At 36.7% G+C, this 12,598-nt stretch overlaps 1 protein-coding gene across 2 annotated transcripts in view; it reads left to right on the top strand.

Moving 5' to 3' along the window:
- Nucleotides 1–11,923, top strand: part of CDC123 (cell division cycle 123) — a 95,613-nt gene extending 83,690 nt beyond the window's left edge. For both annotated transcript variants that reach the window (XM_027838785.1, XM_027838784.1), the window contains 3 exons: nt 1,204–1,332; nt 11,042–11,179; nt 11,772–11,923. In XM_027838785.1, coding sequence (XP_027694586.1) covers nt 1,204–1,332; nt 11,042–11,179; nt 11,772–11,798 — 294 coding nt within the window. In that variant the 3' untranslated portion in view covers nt 11,799–11,923. The remainder of the gene's footprint in view (nt 1–1,203; nt 1,333–11,041; nt 11,180–11,771) is intronic.
- The last annotated feature ends 675 nt before the right edge of the window (nt 11,924–12,598 follow it).

Raw genomic sequence — 12,598 nt, 5'->3', positions numbered from 1 at the left:
AAATCTTATCATACAAAACCAATCTAAAGACCATGGGTTTTCCCTCTACTCACCCAGATCACAGTTCTTCAAATACTAATATTCATTACTTTATGTGACCCACACCCTGAAACCGGCCTTTTGGTAATGAGTATCTCCAGAACACAGGGCCACCAGTAGACCACAGTGAAAACCATTTTTCTTTGTTGGGAGCATGTCAACAAAATACATTGTCTAAATATGTTGACAAACAAAACTGTCACACTTCCCTTTATGGGGAATATCCCCACTTTTAGCAAACTCTTGGTCTTATGGAGGACCACTTGATGCAGGCTGGTTAAGTGGATAACCCTTTCCTGCCAGTAAACAACCACTTTCCTTTCTGCCAGATTTCCCTAAGACATCCTTTTTTTTTTTTTGTTAGTGGGGTTAAGTGACTTCCCCAGGGTCACACAGCTAGTAAGTGTTATGTGTCTGAGGCCGGATTTGAACGCAGGTCCTCCTGAATCCAGGGCCAGTGCTCTATCCACTGCGCCACCTAGCTGCCCCTCCCTAAGACATTCTGGATACTGCTTCTTATCATGATGCTTTGGTTGGGCCTCCTTATGAGATGGTCTTTTTTTCCTTTAGGGTTTGAACCTCAAACTTAACATTAGTTGCAAGACGAAGAAAGAAAAAATGTAGATGGTTTTTCAAGATCCCTTCTTTTTTACACTGCTATCAAAAATGATACTTGTCTTTGATTTCTATGGTCAAAGATCAAAGGCGCCTCAGGAGCCATCTAATCCTAACTCCTTCATTTTAAAGATGAGGAAACTACAGCTTAGGGAGGTTAAGTGACTTCCTAAAGCTACAGTGTCATCGTTACAAGGAGGATTTGAACCTAGGGCTTCTGACTACAGAGTCAATACTTTTTCCACTATACCATTAATTCATTTTTATTTAGTCAAATGAACTTTCATCAAAATGTAACTTTTTTTAGCCAAAGGAGAGAAGTTATTTACAAAGCATTAACATATTTTAAAGCCATCTTTTGCTTTAAATTCATTTATAATTGTTAATATAATGTTTGGTAAGTTTCTTTTGGGAAGAAAGGTATATGAAAATAGGACATTCTGATTTACTTTGACTTTTGCAAATTAAGGCAGATTATAGACTTTAGTAGGTGCTATATAGCTTTGTCCTTTATTAACTTTTAGTATCTCAATGTTCTCTTTGATGTAGGGCAAAGTGTGGCTAATTGATTTTAATCCATTTGGTGAAGTAACAGACTCACTACTGTTCACATGGGAGGAATTAATATCTGGAAGAAACTTAAAAGGTGAACAAAATGAAGGAGAGGCTCTGGAACAGGTAAGAAGTTTTAGAAAATCTGTAATCTAGGAGATACCCTTTTAAGTGATTAAGGTAAATGTTTGCCTCAATTGTCCTCGGTTATTTTTATGATATTTCCTCAGAGTCCTGTGTGATCAAATAAGCTTAATTATCTATAACCTTGGAAAAGCTTTAGTCTAAAGTAAGTTTTATAAATACTTATCCACTAGACACATATAAGAAAAGGTACTTGCCAGGTAAGTAATAAGAAATTTTTCTTTGATCATTATATGGAATAATTATTGAATTGAATACTTGTATTTATTTACTTAAGATATTGTTTTTATGAATTCCTATTTTTGAGAATCTTTCCTAAAATAATTACCTTATATGTTTGATTTCACATTACAACTGTCTCTTGTTTCTCTTTTGTTCCTGAAATATTTGTAGATTTCTTCCCATGCATAGCTTTTCTTTTATCTCAGCCAAGCTACATGCATTTCCTCTAATCTTTTCTTGTCAGCTGCTTATAAAACGTGTTACAACAAAACCTGAACTCAAAGTAGTAAAAACATATGTGGCTTAATTTCTCTTTTGATACTTGTTCAAAGTAGAAGAGTATTCCATTTTTTCTTGTCTTTCCCTTCAGTTTCAAGGAATTGCAGGAAGAGTATGATAAGAGAATCTCTCCTAAGGGCACTCATTTAAGAGACTCAAATTTATGCCTTTGTGACCTTTTAAGATGTTAGATTATGGTATTCCATCATCTTTATCTTCAACTCTTGTCTCTCAGGAACTCCACATCTGTATCGCCATATGGATGCCATAGGCATCTCAAATTCAGTGTTTCCAAAACTAGATTCATTTCCTCCCTCTTCCCCCAAATCTACCTTTTTTGTATCTTTCTGTCAAGGATGCCACCATACCAGCTTCATAGCTTTTGAGTCATCATGGCTCCTCATTCACCCTACATATCCAATCAGCTGCCTTGTTTGGTTTTTCATTTACAACCTTTCTCATTGGTTCCCTTCTCTCCATTTGTGCATCCGCCCCATTAGTTTAGACCTTCATCATCTCTCTCCTGGACTATTGCGATAGCCTCCTTGTTGTTCTTTGCCACAAGCAAGGAAGGAAATAAGCATTTATTAAGCATCTACCATGTGCCAAGCACTGTGCTAAGTGCTTTACAAATATTATCTCATTTTATCTTCATGACAACCCTGTGAGGTAGGTGCTATTTTGATCCCAGTTGTACAGTTGAGGAAACTGAGGCACAGAGGTCAGATTACTTGCCCAGGATCACAATTCTAGTAGTTGTCAGAGGCCATATTTGAACTCAGGTTTTCCTGACGCCAGGCCTGGCCCTGTATGCACTGTGCCAACGTAGCTGCCTCTATCCTTCAGAAGCTTGGACTTGAAGGAAGTCAGAGAAACCAGTGGGCGGAGATGAGGAAGGAGAGCATTCCAGGTACGTGGGATAGCCAGAGAAAATACCTGGACCTGAGAGATAGGAGTTTCTTGTTTGGGGAACAGTCAGAAGGCCAGTGTCACTGGATAGAAGAGTACAAAGTGAGGAGTAAGGTGTAAGAAACTGGAAAGGTGGATTTTGAAGGGCTTTGAACACCACAAGGAGGATTTTGTATTTGATCCTGTAGGTGATTGGGAGCTACTGGAGTTCACTGAGTCAGGGGTGACATGATCAGACCTGTGCTTTAGGGACATTGCTTTGATGACTGAGAGGGAGATGGATTGGAGTGGGGAGACATCGGGGCAGGCAGACCCATCAGCAGGAGTGAGGCGATGAGGGCTGGCACTGGAGGGGTGGCAGTCTCAGAGGAGAGAGGCAGCGTATGGTGGAAATATTGCAAAGGTGAAATCGACAGGCTTTTGTAACAGATTGGATATTCATAATCTCAGTGCTCCGTGGAACAAAAAGACTTTCAAAATCTAAAGACCTAGCAGAGGAGATCAAAATCCTGTCATAATGGAGTGAAGTGCTTGTCATTCCTGTTGCCCATTCTGCTACCACTGCTAGAGTTGTACTGAGGATGCTTGAGTGAGCTTACGGAGGGCGAGCTGACATGCTCGTAACCATTCAGTTACAGTTATTTTGTACATCTGTGCAGTCGTCTAGAGAACATTGTGTATAAAAGGAGCATAGCAGGATAGCAGCTTGCTCCAGGACTGTGTCTATTTGAACCCTACTTAAAAAAAGATGAGAAAAATGAGGTAATAATAATACCCTCTCTTTTTATAATGCTTTATGGTTTTCAAAGCATCTGCACATATGTATCTCTCCATCTATTTTCTTATTAGAGTTCTAGTGTCATATTTCCGTCTTTCAGTTTCCCTTTTCTAGAGGCATCTAACAAACAACAGTCATGTTTTTATTTAACATCATCTCTGTGCCAGCACTATGCAAAGCCTAGAGATATAGACTAAAGTAAAACTGTCCCTCCAAAGAACTTACATTCCAAAGAGGGAGACAGCTTGCACAGTAGGTACATAAAAAACACATACACAAATAATCAACCACCATTTACTTAGCACCTGCTGCAGAGCAGGCACTATAGTAGGTGCCGAGGACACAAAGATACCAGCCCCTGCCCTCTGGGAGCTCCTTGTGTGTCCAGGGGAAACATGTACGTATGTAGGTTTGAGATACACAAGACAGATTGAAGGGGATGTTTGTTTTCAGATATGACACAAGCAGCTGGGCAGGGCTTGAGGGGTAGGGGTGGAGGAGGTGGGGGGAGATCAAGAGAGTCCTGATGTGTTATGGACAGTGGCTTTTGAGCTGACCTTTGAAGGAAACAGGAGAGTGAATGCATCTGACCATGGAGGACTGTCAGTATAAATGGTTCAGAGGTGGGGAGACAGTGCTGGACGACGTGAATACAATATGACTGTAAAGGTAGGTTGGGGTCAAAATATAAAAGACTTTAAGTGATACACTGGGGATTTCGATCCTGGGAGTTAGGGAAATACTAGAGTTTATTGAGAAACATTTGTGCTTTAGGAAAATCATTTTGCCACTTTTGTGAAAAATTGATAAAGAAGGGTAGAGACTTAAGGGAGGAAGACCAAGTAGAAGAATGTTAGAGCAGTCTAGGTGAGAAGTAAGAAAGGCCTGCACTAGGCTGGTGACTGTGTAAGTTGAGAGAAGGGGCTGTATGCCGCAGATGCTGTGGAGGTGGACGTGACAAGATTTAGCAATGGACTGGATAGATGGAATGAGTGAGTTATCAGGAGTTGAAGATGACACTGAGGTTTTGGATCTTGGTGATTGCAGAATGATATTATTATCAACAGAAATAAATGAAGTTCAGAATGGAGATGGGGAGTGGGAATAAGCATTTGCATAGCACCTACTACGTGTCAGGAACTGTGCTAAGCAATTTTTTAAAAAAACAAATATTAGAAGAAGGCTAGGTTTGGGGGTAAAAATTATTTCAGTTTGGGACTTGTTGAGTTTGAGGTATCTATGGGACATCCATTTTGAAATGTGTACTAGGCAGTTAATGATGTGGGACTAAAGCTTAGGTGAGAGACTAGGGCTGAAAATAGGGACCTGGAAGTCATTCACAGAGTATTGATAATTTAATGGAAACTGATGAAGTCATCAAATGAGAGAGTCTCTAGAGAGAAAAGAGGGCCCAAGCCAGAGCCTTTGGTTATATCCAGAATGTGGAGCCACGGTTATGGGTGGTGATCCAAAAAAGGAGAATGAGAAGGAACAATAAGATATCTGGTCATCCTTACTTTTAGTTATATTTGTTCTGTCATTTCTAATGTAGAAGTTATTTTTCTTGGCAGAAAAAACAGAAACGTGATATGAACCTAGCAGTTCTGCTGTCTCTCTCATCAGTTAACCTTGTCCTGTGTACCCCAAAGCAAGTCTTTAATTCTCCTTTTTCTCCCAAAGCTTAACCTTAGGCTCAACCTTAGCTGTTCCTTATTGGCTTAAGCTAATTCTTATAGACTTCCTCTGTTGCCAACAAAGTTTGGAGAGGCAGATCACCAACTTGGTTTCAGGGTGATTAATTTTCCAGCTATAACAATTCTCAGAGATTATATACTAAGTTATAGAAGAGCTGCAGCCTTCATCGGTGTAGAGAGTGGCCATGCCAAAGCTGTTAAGAGATCCGTGAAGTATGAAAGTACGGAGGATTGGAGCCATGTCTTGGGTTTTGTACGCTCCAAAGTATCTTTCGCTGCGTATTGGTCACATCGTTGTTGTTGTTGTTCAGCTGTTCATTCGCGTCCAACTCTTTGTGACCTCGTGGACCATAGCAGCCCAGGCCCTTCTGTCCTCCACTGTCTGCCAAAGTTTGTCCAGACTTGCTTGGACATGTTTGTTGCTTCCATGACACTCTCTATCCATCTCATCCTCTGCCATCCCAATCTCCTTTTGCCTTCAGTCTTTCCCAACATCAGGGTCTTTTCCACTGAGTCCTGTCTTCTCCTTATGTGGCTAAAGTATTTAAGCTTTCGATTCAGTATTTGACCTTCCAGTGAATAGTCTGAATTGATTTCTTTAAGTATTGACCGATTTGATCTGTTTGCTGTCCAAGGGACTCTCAAAAGTCTTCTCCCACAAAGTGTCAGCTTTGCAGTGCTCAGCTTTCTTTATAGCCCTAGTCTCACAGTCATACCTTACTACTGGAAAAACCATGTTTGACTGCATGGATTTTTGTCGTCAAGTTGATGTTTCTGCTTTTTAGTATCCTGTCCTGATTTGCCATAGCTTTCCTTCCAAGGAGCAAGTGTCTTTTAATTTCATGGCTGCGGTCACTGTCTGCAGTGAGCTTTGACTCGAGAATATAAAATCTGACACTACTTCCATTTCTCCTCCCTGTTTGTCAGGAAGTGATGGGACCAGTTGCCAAGATCATAGTTTATTTGATGTTAAGCTTCAAGCCAGCTTTTATTACTCTCCTCTTGCACCCACATCAGAAGGCTCCTTAGGTGACAGTAGAACTTGCTGAATACGTTCTTTTTAATTATTGATTTATTGGTAAGAAAAGAACCAGCAGAAGCACCTGCTCCAGTAAGCTAATTCCAGAATTGCCTCTGGCAATCTAAGCCTCATCATCATACTTAGTTTGGAATAATAGTTTTCCCTGATTAAAATATGTCATTTTTAATGTTTACTGAAAAACTCAGCTCGAAGCTTAGCTTTTTAGTTTGTAGAAGGGAAAGTGAAAATATTGTCAAGTTGAAAGATGTAGTCTAATTGACAGATACTGTATAGGACTTTGCCATTTTCTTTACAATAGGAATACGTTGTATTAGCTTCTTTGAAAATCCAAGTGTATATTACTTGTTTGCTTCTTGGAATTTAGTTTCTTAAGAATGAATAAGTCATTTGTGAATACTGGTGATTATTTGCAAATAAAAGGAGTGAATTTTTTAAAATACATAAAATACATAAATAAGTTTTTTTTTAACCATTCTGCTATTGTCTGTTGAAAGAATCTCAGGTAGAGTGGAGAAGGCAGTGACACAAGAACGTTATACACAATTATTCCAACAATTTAAATAAAGATGTCTCTAAAAATGCATCAAAACTTAGGTCAAATTGTTCAGTGTTGATTCCATGTTATCAGAGTTAAAGGACATATCTTTTCTGTTAATTGGTAAACTACAAAAGTAGTTTCTGTCATATCAATCATTAACACAACCAGGCAGTTTTGCTTTACTATTTTCAGTTACAGTACTGTGGGTTGTAGGTTAGTATTTGTTGAGTCTAAAGAAAATATGTCGATAAAAAAAGAAAATATTAAAGGCAAACATTTTAACTGGAAAATTATGCTTGAAAGGTCTTCTAACTAAAATAATAACAGCAACAATAATAATGATAGCATTTATAGAGCACTTTAAGATTTGCAAAGCACTTCAAAATATCTCATTTTATCCTTACAACAACTCTGGGAAATAGGTGCTATTATTAGATACATTTTACAGATGAGGAAACTGAGGCAGGCGGGTTAAATGATTTTCCCAAGGTCACCGAGCTTATGTCTATCTAAAAATGACAAATGGATTCAATTCCAATTTGATGGTCCCTTTGGTACTCTGAATTTTGAATTGGTAATGTGTTCTGTGCATATATGTTCACATTGATGTGTGCATGCACAAATTCTGAGGGGGTCCAGACTTGTAATTTCTTTAAAATTTTGATTTATTATTATGAACTTAACAATCATCAACAAACACAAACATTTCAATGTACAGAGAACATAAAAAGAGAATTCCATATGAAACTGAATTTCTGTTCTGTATTGCTTGATTTTTTAAAGTGTGTAATACACATTTAAAAGATAGAGATAAAATTGTCCTGTTTATGTGCTCTCCTGAACTTCCTTTCTTTCTTTCTGTATATCTTTTTAATGCTTTATTGTTTTTTAAAAATACCTCTCACTACTCACTAACTCATCCTCTTTCTCCCCATATATGAGCTCTCCTTTGTAACAAATATTATAGTCAAATCAGCACATTAGCTATGTCAGAAAATGTGTCTTTCATTCCATAACTTTGGTTTATTTTCTCTGCTAGGAGGTGGGAGATATTTTTCACTATCAGTCTTTTGAAGTAATGGATTGTTTACTGAGTTGATTAGAATTCTGAGGTCTTTCAACGCTGTTTTCTTTAATATTATTATAGTCATTTTGGCAGTTGAATTCCTTCTTCGTTTCACTATGCACCAATTCATATAACTCTAAAATTTTCTGAATCTTTCCTATTTGCAATTTTTAGATGCTGTGATTTTCCATTACCTGTGTATCCATAATTTGTTTAGCCATTCCCCAATTGATGGACACCCATTTTGTTTCTAGTACTTTGTTTCAACAAAAAAGGTTACTATAAATATTTTGTATACAAACATCCTTTGTTTTGTCTTTGACCTTTTGGAAGTAATATATTCAATGATGGTGTCATGGGGCCAAAGTCTAATGTACAATTTAGTGATCTTGGGGGTATAATTCCAGATTGTTTTCCATGATGGCTAGACTAACTCACAGCTCTACCAACAGTGCATTAGTGTGCCTTTCCTCTCATAACCCCTCTGATAATTGCCATTTTCATCTTTTTCATCTACCAGTTTGTTAGATGTGAGATAGAACCTTGAGTTGGTTTTTTTTATAATTAGTAATTTTGAGCATTCTTTCATATTTCATATGTTGATAGGTCTGCATTTCTTTGAAAACTGCCTATTCGTATCCTTCAACCACTTGACAGTTGGAGTCCAGACCTGTAATGTGTTCGGTGTAGAGAATTTCTGATGTAGGAACTCCTTCTACCTCAGGGGCTACTTGTTTGTGACTTACAAGTCTTGGAAAGATACTTGCCCATGATTATACAACTAATCAGTCCAAAACAAAACTGGAACCCAGGTTCTCAAATTCAGCATCATCCTCAGTTCCTCACTCTCCCTCACTCTCCCTAACTCTACATATCCAGTTAGTTACCAAATAATGTCATTTCTACCTTCCTAATATCTCTTCTTTTTAGCATTTAAAGCCTTCCCGGGCCCCATTCCACCTTTCCAACCATTCTACACAGTCTAGCCAGGATGGCCTCTTCTTATTCCTCAGACCTGGCACTTCATGTGACATCTCATACCTTTGAAAGGGCTCTCCCTCATACCCAGAATGCATTGCCTCATCTGTATAAGTTTACTTCTAAATTTCATTTTGGAAGTTCACTTCCTTTTTTAATATGACTCAGTTGGAATCTGGAGATTCTTAAAGCAAACAATAGAAAAACAAGAATACCTTGGTTTTGGTAAAATGTTTTCATAGTAAGTCTTGGCCTTTCCTTTAATAGAGAACCACAAGTAAATATTAAGTTAAATAAGTTCTTGCTAATGTTTTTAAAGGTTCTTACTTATATATATATATATATTTTCCATCTTATCTACAAGTTCAGATAAACTTCATAGCTCGAGGCCAAAAACCTTGTCCAAAGGTCAGTAAAAAGGCCAGAAGTTCTTTCAACACTTGTTCAATTATCAAAATAATTTTACAGTGATGATTTGAGTTTAAGAAAGAAATATAGCCCTTATGTGAATTATACTTAGTGTCAAGTCAACTTTATTAGTAGAATTATGAAACATATGTTTCTTTTGTAACAATAAATATAACAAATAGAAAATACGGCAAATTCTTTGTAATTTTCAACTTTGAAAAGCAACTATTATCTCCACTATTTAAGTCCTATACTTACATGTACAAAAGCTCTATTTTTATTACTCAATTTTATTTTATTTTCGGTTCTAAATTCTCTCCATCTCTCAACTCCCTTCCCCACCCATACAAAAGCTCTATTTTTATTACTCAGTTTTATTTTATTTTCAGTGCTAAATTCTCTCTATCCCTCAACTTCCTTCCCCACCCATTGATAAGGCAAGAAATACAAAATCCATTACAAATATACAAATGTGCTTTCCCAAGAAAAATGGGTGTACCTATTTTTATGTGATATTTATCAGCTTCTCTTTCTTTTTTTTTTTTTTTTTGGAAGTATGATTTCTCTCATATATTTTTATGGCAAATGAATTTGAGTGATATACTTCTGCTAATAGAATATAGAGTTGATTTGATGTGTTTGGTTACTTGATAAGACATTCCTCATATGGGCCATTTCACTTCACTCACTTTTATTTTACTTCTGTCCCTTGAGAGCATATCACAGTTGGATATAGCTGATCCTAAGAGATTTTTAAAAGGAGGATTTATTTGGATTAGCCCAAATCCATCATAACTACTGGAAAAATAATGACATAATTTTCACATTTCAAGGATAGTACTGAGTGGACTGCAACATAACTTACTTTGTACATATGCTCTTAATATATCACTTATTTGTCCATATTGTTCACTCCCTTCTCTATAGCCTAAGCATATCTCTGCTTTGTCAGAAGATATTGGCTTATTGGTGTGTGTGTGTGTGTGCGTGTGCGTGTGTGTGTAACATGTATTGTTCACTTAATTGTGTTTATATACACATATGTAGTATTTATGGGGTGTGTGTGTATATGTGTATAGCTATATGGTATATATAAGAAGGCAGTGTGGTATAGTGTAAAAACACTTGACTGGGAGTGATGAAACTTAGATTCTGCTCTGGTTTTACCATATACTTGCCATGTGATCTTATGCAAGTTATTCCTACTTTCTAGGCTGTAATTTCCTCATCCCAAGCAGAGAGGTGACATAGTAGACAGAGTAGTGGACTTAGAGTCAGGAAGATCTGAATTCAAATCCTGACTCAGATACTTAATATCTGTGACCTTGGGCAAGTCACATAACTTTTTCTCAGCTTCACTTTCTTCATCTGTAAAATGGGGGTAATAATTAAACCTACCTTACAGGGTTGTTGTAAGGGATCAAATGAGATAATACATGTAAAGTGATTTGTAAAACTCACAATGCTATATAAATGTTATTATTGTTTATCAAGTAAGGGGATTATACTAGGTAATTGCAAATGTTACTTTTCAGCAGAGAATGTACACCTCGGAATCCTTTTCATTTCAGAATCTGATTTCCACTTGCTTTTAATATGACATACTAAAGATAGGGGACAAAGGTGGTACCACTGAAAGAAATTGGGATGGAAAGGTTGATTTTTTTTTTGTCTTGGACTGTTTTTTGGTGAAATGAATGAACTCTGAACAAATGCACATAGAGTCATAATCTTGGCATTGAATTTGCAGTATTTGTATAATCTTTTATTTTTAAAGGATTCTCCAGCCTTTCGTTGCACAAACAGTGAAGTTACAGTACAACCAAGTCCCTACCTGAGTTACCGGCTACCTAAAGATTTTGTAGACCTCTCCACTGGTGAAGATGCTCATAAACTAATAGACTTTCTAAAACTGGTAAAGTAAACAAGTTTTTAGCAAATAATTTTTGTTTTCAAGTCTGCTTAAGAAAATAGTCCTGCAATGCTTAGCTTTTTAGATTGTTATTAAGTATCTAATGCCATAGCTTCAATAAATTTTGTGATTCCTATTTTAATGCTGAATAAATAGAAACAAGCTTTCTCTTCCCAATCAGCTGAAGGGAGAAGTTATCTAATGAATGTTAATTGTTTCTTTCATTCCATCCTTCTTTAGCTGTTTGACTGCTCTTAGATTAAAATTTCACAATACTTGTACTGCATATACAAGTAAATATACAATATACAAGTAAATTCTGGTCTGTTAGGATGTCAGTAATTCTATATTTCTGCATTTGTTACTGAAGAGCATTTTTTATATCTGAGGAATGAAGTATGGAAAGAATCAAGCTTGATTTGTTCAGGAACCAGAGCAACAAGATAGCACCATCTTTTCCATGATAATTCTTAACTATATATAAAGCCAAAGCCTCTGGAAGAGTGTGTTCATTTTGCAGAAAGAGTTAATTGAATGTCACAAATATCTCCATTAAAAGATACTTTTTAATGTATTATTTGTTTTCCTTCGACAGAAAAGAAATCAACAAGAAGACGACTGAAAAGAGCCATAGAGTTAAGTAAAAAGGAAAGCATGGAGACTATTTCCTGAGGCTTCTTATAGGTCATAACTTCCTACCAACCTAAAGAAAAAAAAAAACAATTGCTTTTTGTATTCATGTATATTCAGCTGGAAAAAAATGGAGAGGCTTTGTTACCATGTAAAAATAGCATAATAAAGAACTTCAACATAGGAAACCATTTTGTTCTAGTGATATGAAACATTTTGTATGGTCTTATTGGTCTTTTGACTCAGCCTGTCAAGCCAAATTAAGCTAAGCTTCTTGCTGCAGTAGTTCTGTGCCCATGAGGTAGGTGGATAAACTTGTGTTGTTGTTATGTAATATTGAATTTAGACTAATTAGCCTTTCCTTTTAGAAGTAACCCCAGGTTGCTATGAGCTTCCTTCCTTTCTTTTTCTTAAAGCTTTAAAGAGTTTCTTATAATCTTTATATCAACTTGATATTCAGTTTTTTGTATCTAACAGAAAGTTCCCAGTTTCATCAGATTGTCGCTGTTTCGTCTTCATATTATAATGTAAAGTTAACTATAATTTGGGAAAGATATCCCCTTATTTTGTTTTAAAACTTATGTGATGCCAATTCTCCTAATGGATAAACCCTTGTCTGAAAGTATATTTGGTACTTTGGGAACTAAGGTTTATGATTTCAGTGCTCTATCATCCTGAATGCCACAGTGGAAACCCATCATAGTGAGTGCTTCATGTGTTCTCGGAACATTTCTTATGCTTAACTTGTAAAAAAAACACAAGTAATGGAGGTGGAGAGGCTAGAGAGAGGTG

Source organism: Vombatus ursinus, unplaced genomic scaffold (assembly GCF_900497805.2).
Source record: "Vombatus ursinus unplaced genomic scaffold, bare-nosed wombat genome assembly UNPS02014830.1, whole genome shotgun sequence".
Taxonomy (NCBI): Eukaryota; Metazoa; Chordata; class Mammalia; order Diprotodontia; family Vombatidae; genus Vombatus; species Vombatus ursinus.
The sequence above is the reverse complement of the archived record's forward strand: the minus strand, read 5'-3'. Positions and strand labels throughout refer to the sequence as shown.